Genomic DNA, 20,308 nt, shown 5'->3' with positions numbered 1-20,308 from the left:
CTTGTAGTGCTTACTATACATGCAGTATACATTTAGAAAACCTGGTGATGATTAAATGTATTGTTGAAACTGGTTGCCAATGAACTGATAATGAAATTACAGCTGACAAAAGGTTGAAAATAGTAATATTCCTATCGGCTGTGATCCTCTCCTCCTATTTAACACAGATGGATATGCCAAAAAGCCAACCTAATCCCAACACTGAACCCTATCTCCCCAGTTCACACTACCATCCAACTGTGATCCTCCCTCCCCCCCCCCCCCCCAACTGTCCACTGGTCACCTTACAGGAAATCCTTACCTCCAACTTGGCCTCACCATCCTTCGCAAGTCCCTTCCTCAGAATACCAACCTCTCAGCAGAGGAAAGGACACCCATACACAACTTCAAAAACAAATTCTGACCTAATCATCCTACCTGCAGACAAAGATTGCACCACTGTTGTTATGAATTGCACTGACTACCTGGTGGAAGGCCACTGTCAATTATGTGACTACTCCACTTATAAATTCTGTCAGAATGACCCCACCCCAGAAGTCAAAAGTAACCTCCAATCCCAGTTTGAAGCCTTAGGCCCTTCATTGAATCTCTCCCCTCAATACATTTCTCTCCTAACCCCTATGACATCCATACTCCCACCTTCTACATGTTCCCCAATATCCACAAACCCAACAATCCTGGACACCCCACTGTGGCTGGTTATTGTGCTCCCATCGATAGAATTTTGGCCCTCACTGACCAACACCTTCAGCCAACTGCCCAAAATCTAGCCTCCTATGTCAAAGGTACTGACCACTTCCTTCATCAACTCTCCACCATCCCCATCTCTTTACCTTGTGGACCCCTACTCATCAATGTTGATGCCACTTCCCTCTAAACCAACATCCCTCATGCCCAAGACCTTACTGCTATTGAACACTACCTTTCCCAGCATCTTTCAGGCTCCATACTAACAGCCTCACTCCTCACACACTTTACTAACTTTATTCTAACTCACAACTACTTCTCCTTCAAAGGTAAGATATACAAACAAATATGCAACACAGCCATGGACACCTGCATGGCATCCTCCTATGCCAGCTTGTTCACAGGTCATGTAGAGAGACTTTTATAGCCTCCCATAACACCAAACCCCCATCCTAGTTCAGGTTCACTTATATCTTAATGATCTCAAATCACTGCCAGGACACCCTACCCTTATTCCTTCACAACCTCAACACCTTCTCTCCCATCTGTTTCATCTGGTCCTCCTCAACCCACCGTGATACCTTCCTGGACTTTGACAACCTCCTCTCTAATGGATCCATTCACACCTCTGTCCACATTAAACCCACCAACCACCAACAGTTCTTGCATTGGGACCACTATCATCTCTTCCACACCAAAAAATCCCTCCCATACTGCCTGTCCACCCAGCAATGGCATATCTGTGGTGGCAAGAACTCCCTTGCCCCCTCTGCTGAAGGTCTCACCAAGGTCTTCATAAACAGGCGCTATCTCCCAAGAGTCTGTAAACAGATCTCACACCCCCAACCCTCCCACACACCAAAGACTAGCCACAAAAGAGTGTCCATTTGTCACTCATCACCACCCAAGACTGGAACAATGGAAGCACATCCTTCGCCAGTGCTCTGCTTAACAATCATCATGCCCTGAAATGAGACAGATCCTGCCACCTCTCCTGAAGTGGTGTTCCATCGTGTACCCAACCTGCACAACATCCTTGTCCATCCCTACGCCACTCCCAATGCCAACCCCTTGCAACAGAGATCATATGCCTGTGGAAGACCAAAATGCAAGACCTGCCCAATCCATCCAACAGCACTTCCAGTCTTGTCACAAGCTTATCCTACTCCACCAGAGGCCAGGCCACTTGTGAAAACAGCCGTGTCATATAGCAGTTCTGGTGCAGTCATTCCACAAATTTTTAAATTGGTATGACTATGAGCCCGCCATCTGCCAGGATGAACAGCCACCACCAAACTGTGGCCAAGAGCAAAGCAGATCACCATGTGGCACAACGTGAAGCTGAACATAACATGCTTGACTTCAATGGCTGTTTCACTACTCAAGCCAATGGATCCTCCCCTGCACCATTAGCTTTTCTGAAATGCACAGGTGGGAGTTATCCTTACAACACATACTACACTCCCAAAATTATCCCAGCCTCAACTTACATTAATATACTGTCCCCCGCCCTCTGCCAACCCACCTGCCCATCTTTCCCCTTCAACTGTCCTCTCCTCTTTCACTCTTTTGCCTGCCCTCCCCTCTCCCTGCTCCACAGCCTCCCTACATTGTGTCTGTTGGCAATCTGGTCCCTGCAGGCTCCGGCAGACCTAGCACTCTTCTCTCCCTCCACCCATACACTGCTATCCCGTTCCTCACCCCCTCTAACGAATGCTGTGGCAAAAAGTTAATGTGTAAGTGTCTTTATGTTGTGTCTGTCTGCAACTTAACCTGTCATCTTTAAGCTAAATAGCGATCTATCTTTTCCTTACACTGTTAAAATGTAAACCATTCCAAAATAATCACTAAGTGTGCTCTACAAATAAAAGTGAAACATGACTAGTGAAAACCACACTTAAACTGCAGTAAGCTTAAGAAAGGAAAAAACAATAAGTTGGTAAGTACTTATTTTCAGGAGGCAAAAGCCTATTACTGCTGATACACCCAATTAAAAGTGTAAGTTTGCCTTGGCCTAACACGTGGGCCCCCTCTCGTCGTGAGAACTGAATGATTTGCCTCTCCTTTCTTATCTTCTACAACCTATGCCTCTTTCCTCCATGAGGAAAAAATATTAGCTCCAAATGCTATGAATAGCTCTCAGTTTTACATGTCTGTAACAGCAATACTGGAATTCTGCCTTCCAAAGGTAAATAACGGGCATCTATCATGTCCCTTTATAATTTTATAGTTTTTGTGTTGAATTTTCCTTTTGATAAAATATATAGTAATAGTAAGACCGTTCATTACCTTACACTCCTCTTGTTACTTCTTCCATTTACTTGGTAATCAATGTGGGTTCGGTCAGTTGTGCGCCCACCTAAATCTGGTTCATCAAAGAAATCTCCATACTTTGCTCTGAGTGCAGATCCCTGTTACAAAGCGATGTAAAGATGGAAGATGTGTTTAATATTAACTGTTCGGTTCTTGTAATAGTCACAGATTATATTTATAGTCTCTGCACAACAATGAGCATGACTGGTGCAAAATACTATTACCGTATTTACTCGAATTTAAGCCACACTCGAATCTAAGCCGCACCTGAAAAATGAGACTTGAAATCGAGGAAAAAAAAATTTCCTGAATCTAAGCCGCACTTGAAATCTGAGACTCTAAATTCAAGGTGAGAGAAAAGTTTTAGGCCGCACCTCCAAATCGAAACAAAGTTGGTCCATTGTAATATGAGACACAATTTAGGTCAAATGAATGACGATACAGCTATAGTAGTTTGGTTCGAGTCATAAGCTTAGCAGTTAAGCTTTAACAGGTAGCCGTTGCTATGCATCAGGCGCTCCATCCGTATTTATACGGGTACCCTTCCTTTTTCACGTGCTTCGTCTGATTTGAATTGATTGCTTGTTCTTCTTTGATCTGATAAGTACTGTTCTCTTTGTAATAGGTGTTTACATCACTCTACGCTGAAAATGCATTACTGTACTGTGTCATGCATTGTTTGTCACATTCTGATAATGAGTGTTTACGACCTGTCGCTGCTCGTGACATGGCTTGCTTTTGTGCGCGCTACCGCCGCTTACAATTTAAAAAAAAAAAAAGAGAGGAATCGTCTCATTAGCGAAACAATGGCAAGAGACTGCAATTTGTTGTTACTTACACTGCTGCTTTCTTTGATAATGATCAACAAGAACCAAATAATAGACTGCGTATGATAGAAGATGTTCTGAACGAGAGTTTAGCGAAAATTTTTCTCTGTTTGAAAATCTTTGCAGATGCCTCTTTAATACATTACATTCTGCACAGAATGTTAGAGTCACCATAGATTTAAAAATTTAATCAATTGCCGTGCTTCATTTCTGACTGTATCACTATTCGGCATAAGAATAATATGAATATAAACATGACATGAATTGTATATTCTTCCGCGTTTGCTGTTGTCTCACTCTAGTTTCGTAGTTTATTAGGCAGACAGGATTTAAATGAGATAGCAGCAAACACGAAAGAATACATGGCAAAATGTTTATATTCGTATTATTATTATGGTGAATAGAATACTGTATGTGATTCACAATTCATAAAAGTTCCTATTAGCAACTATCTCTTCTCACAGGTAGGAAAAAATTCAGAATGCAGAGTTGGCCATATTGACAAACATCCCAAACAGTCTTGCCAGTCGCATTTTCGTAGTGCATTGAAATGCTGCTACATTCGAAGTTGAACAATACGGAATTTGTATTTACTTCGTTGGATAATGTACGAAAATGTTGTGGTTGAAACCCTATGAAAATGCAGTGGTTGAAACTCAGGGCAGAGAAAAAAGCTCGGCTTCCACCTTTTTTTTTTAATTTATTTACTGACGCAGAGGTTTTGGTGCCAGTATTTATCTTTGTGCCTGCGAAGCGCTACATATATTCGACGACAGAAGTTAGTTGTGGCGGCACCTACCAACATTTTTCAGAACTTCTGCTTTGCACTCGATTCTAAGCCGCAGGCGGTTTTTTGGATTACAAAAACCGGAAAAAAAGTTCGGCTTAGATTCGAGTAAATACGGTAACTTCTGGTCCTTCAAAAGGTAGCTGTGGTGAATAACAAAAATAAAAAATCTTACAATGTATTACCCTGCAAGGAGAAGTGGTAATGTGGCCACAGCAGGAACTAACTTGGTCACATGACTAGGGACAGCCATGCTCTGATTAAAGTAGTATGCTTTGTTACATTTTTGTGCGAGAAGTATTGCTGAATAAAAATGCCAGTTTAACCGTTGTTCATGCAGACAACGACATGAGATTCACTTCTCATATATGACTCAAAAATCAAAACATTGAATTATCACTCAGAAATGGACAGTAAAAGTTTTCAAAAACATGTATAGTCCTAGGTTATCCAGGCTTACCCCCATAAAATATTGTCATTTTTGACAGTGCACCTAATCACAATAAGCAGGAAAATGAACCAATGTCTACTTGTTCTCTAAAATGTGAAATGCAATTCTGGCTGGCCAAATACAAATATTATGAGCCATGTCTACGGAAAGTCAAACTTTTGGCATTAGTGAAGAATCAGCAGCCTTGTTCTGTTTATTACATAGATAAAATTTTTGCAATAAAATGGATTTGTTTTCCTCCTACTGCCACCATACCATTCAGACCTAAATAACCTTCTATAATTTGGAAGGAAAGATGTTTTGATGGACCAAGAAACAGAAAATATAATTATATCATATGCTATGTATTCAAGCCAAGAATCATTATTCACAAGTGCAGAAATATTTTCTCAATTAACAGATTAACAACCGCACTATCCTTTGTACCATGCTTTCTCCTACCTGCAAACACTGTCATCCATAATCGTTTGTGGGTGACAAAATATTAACTACCTCACAAAGGGAGGGAGAGGATAGCAGGGATCGACTTTTTGAAACCTATAAGGAGGTGAGCAAATGAAAAAGTTTGTGTGACGATCAAAATGATAAGGCAAAGGTTTAGAAATTAAAAAAAAAAAAAAAAAAAATACTGAACAAAGAACAAAGTCAGTTTGATAAAAATTTAACAATAAAAATTTTAAAGCCTCTGTAGGGATTCAAACTCATAACCTCTGCTGGTCACAAATATACCATATTTAAACCCCTATACTGTGCCTTGGCTCAAGACAAGTAGTATTTAATACTCTGGATTCTATAGCATTCTGTCTAGGACAAGTACAAAAATTTTAATGCTCTGGATTCTACAGCACCACACAAGATACTTTTTGCTAATTACTCGCAATATTTTTACCCATTTGTAAAATTTCTAGCCAGTGTAAGTGTTCAAAATATTTGATTATAATACTGTTCAACCAGCAATCACTTCGCAATTAATTTCCATAATGCATGTGATCAGTGGGAGTAATAAAGTATCACATGGATAAGATTTCTCCTCTTGAACAACCTCCTCAGTATCTGTATGTTTTAAAAAGCTCCAAAGATGCTGATAATGTCACTTACAGAGTTGACTAAATCGGAACAGCACATTTACATAATCATAATCCACTCGTGTTACACAAGTGACACATGAATGCAATATTTGATCAGGTTAGCAAATTAGATTCAAAATTAGCTTGTAAACATGATTGTGAACATTGCCATCAGATTTCAAAATCAGATTTTCGTCTTCTGTGAATTTTGTAGCTTGTAAAAATGGCAGTAGATGGGCGACATATGACACCACTCCATTCGTAAGAATACTGGAGAGTATGCCAGTGTTGCTCCGCTTTCCCTTCACCCACCCCCCCTCCCCTCCCCACCCTATTTCTTGAGCATAAACACAGTGGTGCTGCCACCATGGCAAGATTACCCCATCACTTAGCTGAGTAATACTCAATGCTATTGATGTTATCATGACACACAAAGCACCACATACAAAATCTGCAACCAAAACCATAAAATTAATACATTTTTTGGTATATCTTATGTTTTACAGAAGGAAAATAAAAAATTCATTTGTACTTCGTCATTGCTGTCTTCAGAAGGCATGTCCTCAAAGTAATCTATTGACTCAACATCATCATTGTCATCATCATCATCATCATCATCTAACTGCCCATCTGACTTGTCCCCAGCTATTTTCTTTGAATTCAGGCGGTTGTTTGAGTTTTCTTTCCTATCTTCCTTGTCTAGGAACTCTTCCATCTCTCCCAATTTAAAGAATTTATCATCCACAACTGATGTTTTCTGTCCTCCACTGGCTGAAAACAGACATTAAAATTCATATTATAACATCTGCAAATAAAACACAGACACACATGAATAATTCTTAAGCATTTTAATTACATATATAAAATTAACATCAAATTTTTCAATGAATGGTATGCTTCCAGATGTTCTACCAAGTTGTTGTTTCCATTTTATGAACAATATTTCAATGACTGAACCAGCTGACTCCTTCAGGTGCTGCAAGTTTGACACAGAGAGAAAACTACAGTGAGAATCATTTTAACTGACTGTAAAACAGATGATTGCTTCCTGGAATTCATGAGTCAGTGTATTTGACTAACTGGGATACAGTAAAATTTTAACTGGTTCTTGCAACGTAATATTAATGAACCGTTTGCATAATTAGGTTAGACAGCCAATATTAGTGTGCAAAAAGTGTCTTGTAATAATATTATAATTCTGAGTAGTGAGTGAGTGCTGCAAGTTATAAAGAACAAGTTTTGCCTTTATAATTCATAGCATTCACACATTACTAAGCAGCTGATGATCATGCCTTCCAGCACACACTACAGCTGCAATCATGCAGCTTACCGATGGGTATTTTATTATCATAATCTTTTAACATTTCTGTATCTAGTTAACATGCTATGTAAATCCTGAGTTCCCTTGTAGAAATTTGTGTTAAATTTCAGTGATTGCCTACGGTCTGAGGATGGTCTTTCATGACTGAAACAAGTCACAATTATAAAACATCTGTTTTTTGCACTCAAGACTGATTATTTTATCATCATCTGTCTGCATTGATAATGTGATCCACACTGAACAAGGAAATAGTTTTTGTTCCCTGTTGCTGGAAGTTTATACCAGTTTGTAACATATCCTCCTATGATAAGAGTCGCTCCTGCCCACAAACTGTGTAACTGCTCGCTGCCAAATCCTATAGTGCATTTCAAAACTTTCCATCCCCATGAAGACAGCATCACTGCTGCACAGTACTGTGTCAAGTGATTGTAATGTTGCCTGTCATTGATTATCTTTGAAAAAAGCTTAAAATATTTTGGCTGGTAATGGTACAACCACCTCCAAAACGAGCCAGTGACTGAAGGAAAACCACTAGTCACAATACATATAAAATACCTTAAGAAGATATAATACTGACCTGGATACATGCCTACAAGATGATTTTTTTTAGTCAATATAAATGGGATGTGTCTGAAGGTCTGCCCTATACCCCAAACTTGGCTGCAAATGTTTTGCACCTCTTCAAACCCACTAAAACATGGTTCGGCTTTCAACACTGAGTCTGAGGAAGAATTTTCAGTGACTATAATGAGCTGACTACAATCTCATAAATTTGTGCAGAAGGAATTAGCCTGCTTGTTAGGAGACACAAAAAAGTCTCAAAGTGAAATGGTGATTATGCAGAGGTATAATAGAAAAGTGTAATATTTAGCTTTTTGTAATAAATTTGCTTATAACTGTTGCAGTATTTATTTATAGCTTAACTGAGGTTAACTTCAGAATACACCTCTATTTCCTCTGACAAGTTCAAAAATGTTCAAATGTGTGTGAAATCTTATGGGACTTAACTGCTAAGGTCATCAGTCCCTGAGCTTACACACTACTTAACCTAAATTATCCTACGGACAAACACACACACCCATGCCCGAGGGAGGGCTCGAACCTCCGCCAGGACCAGCCGCACAGTCCATGACTGCAGCGCCTCTGACAAGTAAAAAGTTTCCTGAAGTAATTGCAAAATACAAGCCAATTAATTGGCCAAAGTAGGAAAGTTACAGAATGACAAAATTACATTCATTAATTCAAAATTCACTATCAGAGCCTATATTCATTGTGATGAAGAAATAGGCATGGATTGCAATGAAACTTAAGCCTAAGAGTTTATAAGAGAAAATTCTTCTACAATGTTAATCAGGTCTGTTTCCCTGGAGAATTGGCTGTACAAAAAAAAAAAAAAAGACTACATTGCATTGTTTGAATGGTGTGGTCTGATGCATCCCTTGACATTACCTGCAACACAGAATCTAACATTTGTCCAGACAGGTCAGACAACACCAAATGATCACAATAGAGTCATTACAGTTATTTACATTAAACACTCGTGGGAGTCATTGCAGTCAGAGATACTAAATGCACAGTGAATCAAAGTGTTGTGCTTTGGAGGGAGTAGAGTGACATTACTATTACTCTGTTTTTTTTTTTATAACATCTCCATAGTTGTAATGGATTTTTTATTCTCGATCAGAGTCTGTTCTCACAAGGTTTAATAAAAAGTTTCTTTATAACTTTGCTTTGGTTTGTGTTACTTACATAGTATTTACAGCGAATATTGTCATAAAGTGGTGAACCCACAAGCAAAAAGAGCTAATGTTCATGCAAATGGATGCACAAAATCAGGCAGTATCATTGGGTAAAAATGAAAGAAGAGATGAGAACACAGCTGGCAGCCTTGCGGGACAATATGCAGAGGCAAATCACAGGTCTGCCAATTAGCGAAGTCAGACAAGTCTACCGACCAGTCCGCAGTCACAAAACGGGACTAGATGTGCTATTAGGGAAAGACCGCCTACCGACCAGTCCGCAGTCACAAAACGGGACTAGATGTGCTATTAGGGAAAGACCGCAGAGGAAGGTATGGTCGCTGCAGTTCCTGCTGGACAAACCAGTACTATGGCCTGCAATGCTGGAACTGGTGTACTAGGAAAATGGGGTAATGGATGAGAGCACAAAATTCGCAGCAGTGGTGAAACACATTAGACAAAAGGGTGGCCACTATCGGCACAGCCGCTGGAGGAGCAACAATACACATGCTTGAAGAAAGCACTAATTGATTACAAGTATAAACCATTTGATCACTCTATCAAGCAAGTGTTACATTATGAGCAAATGGGGGACAGGACTCCCTCCGAGTATCTGCAGCACTTGTGTGGCATCATAGGAGACACAGATTTACCAAACAGAATGCTGACGCATATATGGTTCGCACAGCTACCAGAAGCAATGAAAACATCAGTGGTTAAATGTGAAAAAGATGATATTACCACACTGATAAAGTCCACGCAACATTAAACTACTCACAGACAGTGGGCATCGCACTGGTTCCTAGCAACTGTGGAAATGAGGCAGCAGCTATACACAGAATCCAACAACTGGATCTAAACCAACAGCTGCATGAACTGCAACAGAAGATTGAGTCAGTACAGAAAGAGGTGTTTAACTGCTTCAAGACACAGAGGAGATCAATCAGGCGAGACGTGGAATGAAAATGAGGTGAATCAGAATAGTTTTCAGCAGCAGGTCTGTTGAAACCATTGGCGATTTGGTGACAGAACCACAACATGCACGGTTTCATGTAGCAACCATGAAAGTCAGCAGTTAGGGCGTGAGCCAGGTAAGAAGCTGAACATGGTGAGTAATCTACCTCGAGCCTCTATTCTATCACACAGACTGTACATCAGAGATGTGTATTCATGCCGGTATAATTTTATGGACTCTGAATTGGACATTAGCCTACTACTGGCAGAAATCTGTATAGTGATATGAAATTCCCCACAAGCAGTTCTTATGGCAGCCAATAAATTACCAATAGCGATGCATGATAAATGTACATTAAAAGTCAGTTTGGGTCTCCAGCAGGACTACGAGTGGACCTTTGTTATAGCAGAAGCTTTAGATTCCATTCTAGGTGCTGCTTTTCTTTACCACACCAGAAAGGAAGTCAACATTAGCACCACATAGGTTTGCAAAGGCAATTAAGTCGTCAGGGGCTTATTAGGACAAAAAGTTAAGCAGGCAGTGACCCATGCAAGAATATCATCATCATCATCATCATCATCATCATCATCATCAGGTGCGAACAGCACTGAAGTATCACTTATACAGCAAGTAGTACCCAATGTGGTGCACCACATTCAAATGATACCATGTCTACAAGTTTCGCAACCCCTCAGGTGGTCAGCCTCAGACCATTTTGAAGCAACAACAGCACAATTCAAAAATTTACTGCAAAATGGAGCAATACACACGTCTGACAGACCGTGGACCTCGTCATTGCATTTTGTGAAGAAAAAAAGATAGTACTTAAAGGTCTTGTGGTGATTACAGGGCACTTAGTGCCCACAAAGTCCTGGATTGATACTCAGTATCAGAGACTTTACCAAAGTACTGGCAGTGATGACAACATTCAGTGTGATTGATTGTAAGAAGGCTTACCACCAAATTCCAGTTGCAGACAATGTTTATTGATGAGGTACTGCATGGATTAAAGCATTGTTTTGTGTACTTAGATTACGCTTCAGTATTTTCAAAGTCGGCAAGTCAGCATGAAGAACATATGAAAAATGTATTTGAGTGCATAGAGAGAGAGAGAGAGAGAGAGAGAGAGAGAGAGAGAGAGAGAGAGAGAGAGAGTTGTAGCCAATGAAGTGAAATGTACAATCTAGCAGAAACAAGTAACACTTTTGGGTTACAATGTATCAGCAGCCAGAATACGCCCTCCAAAGGACTAAATAGCTTTCATACAGAGAGTATCCTCCCATAGTTTATCATCAAATTAGAAGATTTACTGGAGCAATCAATTTCAACACACAGAATTTACCAGGCACAGCCAAGATGCAGACACCATTGACAGCAGTTCTAGCGAGCAGACACACAATTGGCCAACATCCTCTGAAATGGTCCCCTGATGGTTCTTTTCACACAAACTTACAGCACGCAAATCAAAAGAGTACATGTGACAGGGAGTTACTTGCCATATATGAGTCAGTGTGATACATCGTCTGTACATATAAGCCAGAGCATTTATGGTCTACACTGATCTTTAGCCTATAACCTTTGCATTAAGGAGAACAAGGACACCTGCTCCCCACACCAGTTTTGGCAGTTGGGATTTATTGCCCATTTACAACAGACCTGTGTCACATTAGTGGAGTGGAGAACATCATTGCAGATTTCTTGTCATGGGTGAAAGCCACATCACAAACCTACCTGGGAAGGGCCCAAACACATGACCCACAACTCAGATGATACAACAATGACATCTCTACATGGCTGCAGTTTAAGCAAGTACGAGTAGCAAGAACATGAACTGAGGTCTGGTGTGATGTGCCACGTAGCCAGTCAGACCCATTTATCCTTGCAGCCCAGTGAAAATCATTCTTTGAAACTATCCATGGGTTGTCCCACACAAATTGTGTGCCATCCTCAAAAACCAGTAGGAGATTTCCTGCCAATGATGGAAAGGTTTGCGCACTTCCACTTGGATACTGTGGGACTACTGTCGCCATCAGAAGGATTTTGTTATCGCCTGACAGTAGAAGATCAATATACAAGATGGGCAAAAACAGTGCCACTTAACAGTCATGTCAGCAGAGACAGTAGCATAAGTCTTTCTGGCCACACGGATAGCAGGATTCAACTAACCTTTGCACATGACTACAGATCATTGAAAAAAAGTTCGAATCAAAGGTATTCTCAAAGCTGTCCAGATTATGCGGATTCAGATACCATTACACAACCACCTATCAGCTGACCAGTAACAGAATGGTCAAATGGTCGCACAAGATATTAAAGGCTGCATTGATGTGTCATACAGACAGTTGAGCCTCAACCTAGCCAGTGTTGCTACCGGGATTGTGAACTGCTTACAAACCAGATTTAAAAATGTCTACAGTGGAAATGGTCTACAGAGAGACTCTGCAGCTACCAGAAGATTTCTTCATGGGATGAGGACTATCAACAACCGTGGAACTGCCACATGTCTTACCAACAAGTAACAGACCAGATATCTAAACTCTGGCCTCCACCAGAACCGTGACACGGAAACGGAAAAATGTTCTTGCATACAGAGTTTCGAGCATGTTTGCACGTAATGCTGAAGATGGACACCATTCAACCACCACAGAATACTGGCAAGCAGTGAACATCCATTAAAGGTAGATGTAAATGGCAAGGCACAAACCGTGAAACCAGCCCACATACTAGCTACTGATGAAGAAATCGCAGACAGAAGACTCAGGAATAGAAGACAGGAAGAGACACTGTTGCCCCACAAGGAGGGCAGGAAAGCAGACCAGGAGGTCGGACATCCTCAGTAGAGAAGAGACAGCTGACGCAGGTGTACGAAGGGCGCTCCTGAGTGGGTCGAAGGACAACATACAGATACTCATACGTCCCAGGAGCTCTGCTCTTCTGTGCGGGGCTCTGTGGGAGTCACCACAGTCAGAGAAACAAATCCATAGTGAATCACAGTGTTGTGCTTCAGAGAGAGTAGAGTGGCAATGCTATTACTCTTTACGATTTGGAATAATTCCAGGGTTGTTAAGGGTTTGTTACTCTCAATTTGATTCTGTTTCCTCACAGTTGAATAGAGTTCCTTCACAGTTTTACATCAGTGCTTATTGTTTTTATAATATTTATAGCAAATAACATCACACACTTTTTATAAATTTGTAAGTTCATTTTACCCCTAGCATTACATCAGCATGAAATCTATGACACTAGACCTATAGCTATAGTAGCAGTTTATCACAATGTTAGCATTAACAAAACAGAATGATAGTGAAATTCATAACATTATTAACTGAATGAACTATAGGTCATAGAGGAAAATGTTATTACAGTTTCTTGTTCATTTCAATAAAATCTACTTCTTAATAAAAATATGCAATGCAACAAAAATGTTTATTCAGTAAACGAAACACTGGTGGACATGGAAAGATTATGGTTTATCCCAATGACGATGAGAGGTGGAGCCCAAGCTCAGATTGTGAGAAGAAACAACTTGATCAAGCACTTTCCAAGGGAATTGTACAGACATTTCTATTAAGCTGTTTGGGGCAACCATGGAAAGCCTAAATATGGATAGTTTGACAGGTAACTGAACCCTGAATGAAAAGTACACAGAATTTACAGAAGTGTACTTCTGATATGGAAATACAGGGTGTTACAAAAAGGTACAGCCAAACTTTCAGGAAACATTCCTCACACACAAATAAAGAAAATATGTTATGTGGACATGTGTCCGGAAACGCTTAATTTCCATGTTAGAGCTCATTTTAGTTTCGTTAGTATGTACTGTACTTCCTCGATTCACCGCCAGTTGGCCCAATTGAAGGAAGGTAATGTTGACTTTGGTGCTTGTGTTGACATGCGACTCATTGCTCTACAGTACTAGCATCAAGCACATCAGTACGCAGCATCAACAGGTTAGCGTTCATCACAAACGTGGTTTTGCAGTCAGTGCAATGTTTACACAGGCAGAGTTGGCACGTGCCCATTCGATGTATGGATTAGCACAGGGCAATAGCCGTGGCGCAGTACGTTTGTATCGAGACAAATTTCCAGAACGAAAGTGTCCCGACACGAAGACGTTCGAAGCAATTGATCGACGTCTTAGGGAGCATGGAACATTCCGGCCTATAACTCGCGACTGGGGAAGACCTAGAACGACGAGGACACCTGCAATGGACGAGGCAATTCTTCGTGCAGTTGACGATAACCCTAATGTCAGCGTCAGAGAAGTTGCTGCTGTACAAGGTAACATTGACCATGTCACTGTATGGAGAGTGTTACGGGAGAATCAGTTGTTTCCGTACCATGTACAGCGTGTGCAGGCACTATCAGCAGCTGATTGGCCTCCACGGGTACACTTCTGCGAATGGTTCATCCAACAATGTGTCAATCATCATTACAGTGCAAATGTTCTCTTTACGGATGAGGCTTCATTCCAACGTGATCAAATTGTAAATTTTCACAATCAACATGTGTGGGCTGACGAGAATCCGCAGGCAATTGTGCAATCACGTCATCAACACAGATTTTCTGTAAATGTTTGGGCAGGCATTGTTGGTGATGTCTTGATTGGGCCCCATGTTCTTCCACCTACGCTCAATGGAGCACGTTATCATGATTTCATATGGGATACTCTACCTGTGCTGCTAGAACATGTGCCTTTAGAAGTACGACACAACATGTGGTTCATGCACTATGGAGCTCCTGCACATTTCAGTTGAAGTGTTCGTACGCTTCTCCACAACAGATTCGGTGACCGATGGATTGGTAGAGGCGGACCAATTCCATGGCCTCCACGCTCTCCCGACCTCAACCCTCTTGTCTTTCATCTATGGGGGCATTTGAAAGCTCTTGGCTACGCAACCCCAGTACCAAACGTAGAGACTCTTCGTGCTCGTATTGTGGACGGCTGTGATACAATACGCCATTCTCCAGGGCTGCATCAGCGATCAGGGATTCCATGTGACGGAGGGTGGATGTATGTATCCTCGCTAACGGAGGACATAGTTGTGTTTATACTATATACCTCTTTACTTCTGTATGCATCCTCTTTGGTTTGAAGCTGGCACGTTCTGTTGCTGTGTGTTTCCATTCCATGATTAATGTGATTTGAAGAGAAGTAATAAAATGAGCTCTAACATGGAAAGTAAGCGTTTCCGGACACATGTCCACATAACATATTTTCTTTTTTTGTGTGTGAGGAATGTTTCCTGAAAGTTTGGCCGGACCTTTTTTTAACACCCTGTACAACAGGGGGTGTTTCTAAAAGACTTTACATCTTTGAAAATTCATATAAAGTAATTCACAGTATCTACAGAGTTGATTGTAGTGTCAATTTGTAGGGAAATACATAAAGTTTTGTCTCGTGTAGTTTGCTAGTACTGAACTGCTCTGTAAGGAGTGCTGGCAGCAGTTGCGTTAAGATGGCTGCCTTCACTGGACCCGAGCGTGCTGGCTGCGTGTTTTGGTTCGAAGACTCAAAGTCGGCGACAATAGTTCAGCTTAATTTCCATACCAAGTACACTAAAGATCCTCCTAGTAGGCCTACAATTTATGAATGGCATAAATGTTTTGTAGAAGCAGGGTGCTCGTTACGACATGGGAAATCATCAGTTAGTCCAGGCATGTCTGACAATGTCGCTGAGCGAGTGAAACAATGTTTTGTCACACAGTCCTACAAAACTGACCTGGTATGCATCTCGTGAACTGCAAATCCCACACATGATTATCTGGTGTGTGTTGAGAAACCGTTTGCATTGAAACTGTTCAGATTGATAATCGTATAAGCGATAAAAGACATTGATAAAATTGCTCATAAGAACTTGCGTGTGGATGTGTTATATCGATAACATGAGAATGAATATTTCTTGGACAAGATCATCTTTCCTGATAAGTCGACGTTTCATTTAAGTGGCTAGGTTAACTAACACACATTACTGTATGATTTGGGGTGATGAAAACCCACATCCTTCATTGCAATATGTTTGTGAATTTACACCACCACTGAGCAAGTTACACCTGCAATGCTACAGCGAGTTTGGGAAGAAACTGACTTTCGATGGGATGGGTGCAGCATAACCAAGGGAAGCCAAATATAGCATCTTTGGTTTAAGGTAAAAAGACTTGATGTGTTTCCCTACAAAATAACACTAAACCCAGCTCTATATCTTCTTTCAATAAATTTATATGAATTTTAAATGACTAATAGAAAATCTCATATAAAGATGTGAAACAAATACTAGCAAAGAGATAGAGGGGCTGGCCAGTACTTACCTCAGCTCAGTACAGCCGATAGATACACATAAAACAAAACCGAAAATTTATGTTCCTAGCTTTCGGAACAAATGTTCCTTCATCAGGGAGGAGAGAGGGGAAAGAAAGAGAAGAAGGGAAAGGAGATTCAGTTACTCACAACCCAGGTTATGAAGCAACAGGGAAAGGAAAATAGGGAGGGTAGCAAGGATGGAGGCATGGTTGTCAGAGGGAAGTCGAAGATATTCTACTGTAAGTACTGTGCCAGCTTCAAACCAAAGAGGATGCATACAGAAGTAAAGAGGTATATAGTATAAACACAACTATGCAGGATGAAAAGATGTGTGAATGGCTAAGAGGAAAGGGAAAGAGGAGAAGACTGAAGAGTAAATGGGAGTGAGGTTGTTTAACGTAGGTTCAGTCCAGGGGGATGGCGGGATGAAAGGATGTGTTGGAGTGCAAGTTCCCATCTCCGCAGTTCAGAGGGACTGGTGTTGGGTGGGAGAAGCCAAATGGCACATACGGTGTAGCAGGTTCCTAGGTCCCTAGAATTATGCTGGAGGGCATGCTCCGCTACTGGGTATTGGGCATCTCCTAGGCGGACAGTTCGTCTGTGTCCGTTCATGCGCTCAGCCAGTTTAGTTGTTGTCATGCCGATGTAAAAGGCTGTGCAGTGCAGGCATGTCAGTTGATAAATGACATGTGTAGTTTCATATGTGGCCCTGCCTTGAATTGTGTACGTTTTACCAGAAGCGGGGCTGGAGTAGGTGGTTGTGGGGGGATGCATGGGGCAGGTTTTGCAGCGGGGTCGGTTACAGGGGTAGGAACCACTGGGTAGAGAAGGTAGTCTGGGAATATTGTAGGGTTTAACAAGGATGTTACGGAGGTTAGGGGGCCGATGAAAGGAAACTCTGGGTGGTGTGGGGAGAATTTTGTCAAGGGATGATCTCATTTCAGGGGTTGACTTGAGAAAATCATATCCCTGGCAGAGTAATTTGTTGATGTTTTCGAGGCCAGGATAATATTGGGTGACAAGGGGGATGCTTCTGTGTGGTCTGGGGGTAGGAACATTGTTGTTGGACGGGGAGGAATGTATTGCTCGAGAGATCTGTTTGTGGACAAGGTCTGCAGGATAGTTGCGGGAGAGGAAAGCACTGGTCAGGTTATTGGTGTAATTGTTGAGGAATTCGTCACTGGAGCAGATACGTTTGCCATGAATACCTAGGCTGTAGGGAAGGGAGCGTTTGATGTGGAATGGATGGCAGCTATCAAAGTGAAGGTACTGTAGTTTGTTTGTGGGTTTGATATGGACGGAGATGTGGATGTGTGCTGCAACAAGATGTAGGTCAACATCCAGGAAGGTGGCTTGGGTTTTGGAGAAGGACCAAGTGAAATTCTGATTCGAAAAGGAATTGAGGTTATGGAGGAAATTAAGGAGTGTTTCTTCACCATGAGTCCAGACCACAAAGATGTCATCTATAAACCTATACCAGGCCAGGGGAAGCAGCTGTTGGGTCTTCAGGAAAGCCTCCTCCATGCGGCCCACGAAGAGGTTGGCATAGGACGGAGCCATCCTGGTTCTGATGGCCGTTCCCCTGATTTGTTTGTAGGTCTGGCCTTCAAAAGTGAAGTAATTATGGGTGAGGATGAAGTTGGTAAGTGTGATAAGGAACGAGGTTTTTGTAAGATCTTCGGCTGGGCGTTGGGAGAGGTAGTGCTCAAGGGCAGAGAGACCATGGGTATGTGGGATGTTTGTGTAAAGGGATGTAGCATCTGTGGTGACAAGAAAGGTTTCAGGTGGGAGAGGAGTGGGAATGGATTTGAGGCGTTCTAGGAAGTGGTTTGTGTCTTTGATGTAGGTTGGGAGTCTGCGGGTGATAGGTTGGAGGTGCTGGTCTACCAGAGCTGAGATACGTTCGGTTGGGGCTTTGAAGCCTGCTACAATGGGACGGCCAGGATGGTTCTCTTTGTGGATTTTGGGTAATAGGTAGAAAGTAAGGGTACGTGGCCCAGGTGGAGTGAGTAGGTCTATGGAAACCGTTGTGAGGCCTCGTGAGGGACCTTGGATTTTTAGGATTTTCTGCAGCTCAGTCTGGATGGAAGGAATGGGATCCTGGGTAACAGCTTTGTAGGTTGAGGTGTCGGAGAGTTGACGCAGTCCTTCTGCCACATACTCCACACGGTCAAGTACGACAGTTGTGGAGCCTTTATCCACCGGGAGGATGACAATAGAGCGGCCTATTTTCAGCTCCTTAATGGCACGGGATTCAGCTGGGGTGATGTTGGGGGTTGTCGGGATGTTCTTCAAGAAGGACTGGGAGGCAACACTGGATGTGAGGAATTCCTGAAATGTCTGCAAGGGATGGTTTTGGGGGAGGGGAGGAGGATCCCTTTGAGAAGGCAGTCAGAACTGTTCTAGACAGGGTTCAACACTGGGTTAGTATTTGGGGGCTGTGTTTGGGCAGTGAAGTGGTATTTCCAGTTGAGGTTCCGGGTGAATGAGAGGAGATCTTTAACCAGGGCAGTGTGGTTGAATTTAGGCGTGGGGCTAAAGGTTAACCTTTTCGACAGAACAGATGTCTCTGGAGGAGAGAGGGATCTGGATGAGAGGTTTAGGACTGAATTGGGACTGGCAATATGTGGCATTTGACTGTGGTTATAGTTGAGATTTGGTCTGTGTGGGGTATGTGCTGGGATGGGGAGATTGAGTAGGGTGGCTAGGCTAGGTTTGTTGGCTATGAGGGGGGTTTGTTGAAGGTTCTGTTGTGGTTGGTGTTTGTGAGGGATAGGGAGAGGGACCCCACTTCTTAGGTGTTGCACTAGCACTGTGGATAGTTTTTTCAGGTGGTGTGTGGCATGGAACTCAAGTTTGCAGCTGGCTTCTAGGATGATGTTCCTGAGTGTGTTCTCCAAGCAAGGGTTTGAGAGGTGGAGGACTTTGAAGAGAGACAGGAGCTGTTGGGAGTGGTGGTTACATGAAGTAGTGTAGAGATTCATGACAAGTTGGGTAAGGGCTAAGGATTGAAGGTTCTGGAAGTCCAGGAGAGACTGGTGGCAGGAGGGATTGCACCCAGAGATGGGAACTTTTAAGGTAAGTCTTTTAGGGGTAATTCCAAAGGTTAAGCAGGACCGGAGGAAAAGTATGTGGGATTGCAGTTTGGCTACAGTGAATGCATGTTTCCGGAATGAATGTAAATAATGTGGTATAGGATTAGGGTGCATAGTGGGTAACTGGTGGGTAGGGAAATTAAATAACTAAAATTGAAATAGTAATCATAAGAAGGAATAAAACGCGGAGGGAAGGACGAGAAAGAAAGAAATTGTGTTGGTAATGTTCAATACCAAAGGAAGACCACTAAATAAGAAAAATACGGAAAAAGTTGACCAGACCAAGCAAGTATGTCCAGATCAGGGGAAAAGAACACACGTTGCTCAAAAACAGAGATAGCGAGTGGCGAAACAAGGATCGCGCGTGCTGCAAAAGAGATCGCGCGTACCACAAAAAAGATCGCGCGTGCCGCAAATAAGATCGCGCGTGCCGCAAAAAAGTTCACGGGTGCCGCAAAAATGTCCCAAAAAAATTTTCTTGTGGCAGAGAAAGATAGCCAATGGCACAAAAATATCGCCAGCAACAAGAAATCAACGGAAATGGATGATACTGGTAGGTGTGGAAGAGATTGTTGGCAGTGATTGTTGGCTCAAAAACAGCGAATAACGAATGTTAAAACTATGGAATGTTGAATAAATAAATCAATAAATAAAAAAGAGAAGAGGACTATAAATGGAACAAGATAATAGGAGGAAGATGAAACTAGCACAGTTGGTGACGAAAATATTTATTTATGTATATATAAAACACTGAAGAAGAGAAAA

At 41.9% G+C, this 20,308-nt stretch overlaps 1 protein-coding gene across 1 annotated transcript in view; it reads right to left on the bottom strand.

Annotated features, from left to right (window-relative positions):
* Positions 1-20,308, bottom strand: part of LOC126191315 (U3 small nucleolar ribonucleoprotein protein MPP10) — a 77,267-nt gene that overhangs the window by 44,985 nt on the left and 11,974 nt on the right. The window contains exons 3-4 of the mRNA XM_049932146.1: positions 6,665-6,903; positions 2,977-3,098 (exon numbers count right to left, since the gene is read on the bottom strand). Of these exons, the coding sequence (XP_049788103.1) occupies positions 2,977-3,098; positions 6,665-6,903 (361 nt within the window). The remainder of the gene's footprint in view (positions 1-2,976; positions 3,099-6,664; positions 6,904-20,308) is intronic.

The sequence above is a fragment of the Schistocerca cancellata genome, chromosome 6 (genome assembly GCF_023864275.1).
Source record: "Schistocerca cancellata isolate TAMUIC-IGC-003103 chromosome 6, iqSchCanc2.1, whole genome shotgun sequence".
Taxonomy (NCBI): Eukaryota; Metazoa; Arthropoda; class Insecta; order Orthoptera; family Acrididae; genus Schistocerca; species Schistocerca cancellata.
The sequence above is the reverse complement of the archived record's forward strand: the minus strand, read 5'-3'. Positions and strand labels throughout refer to the sequence as shown.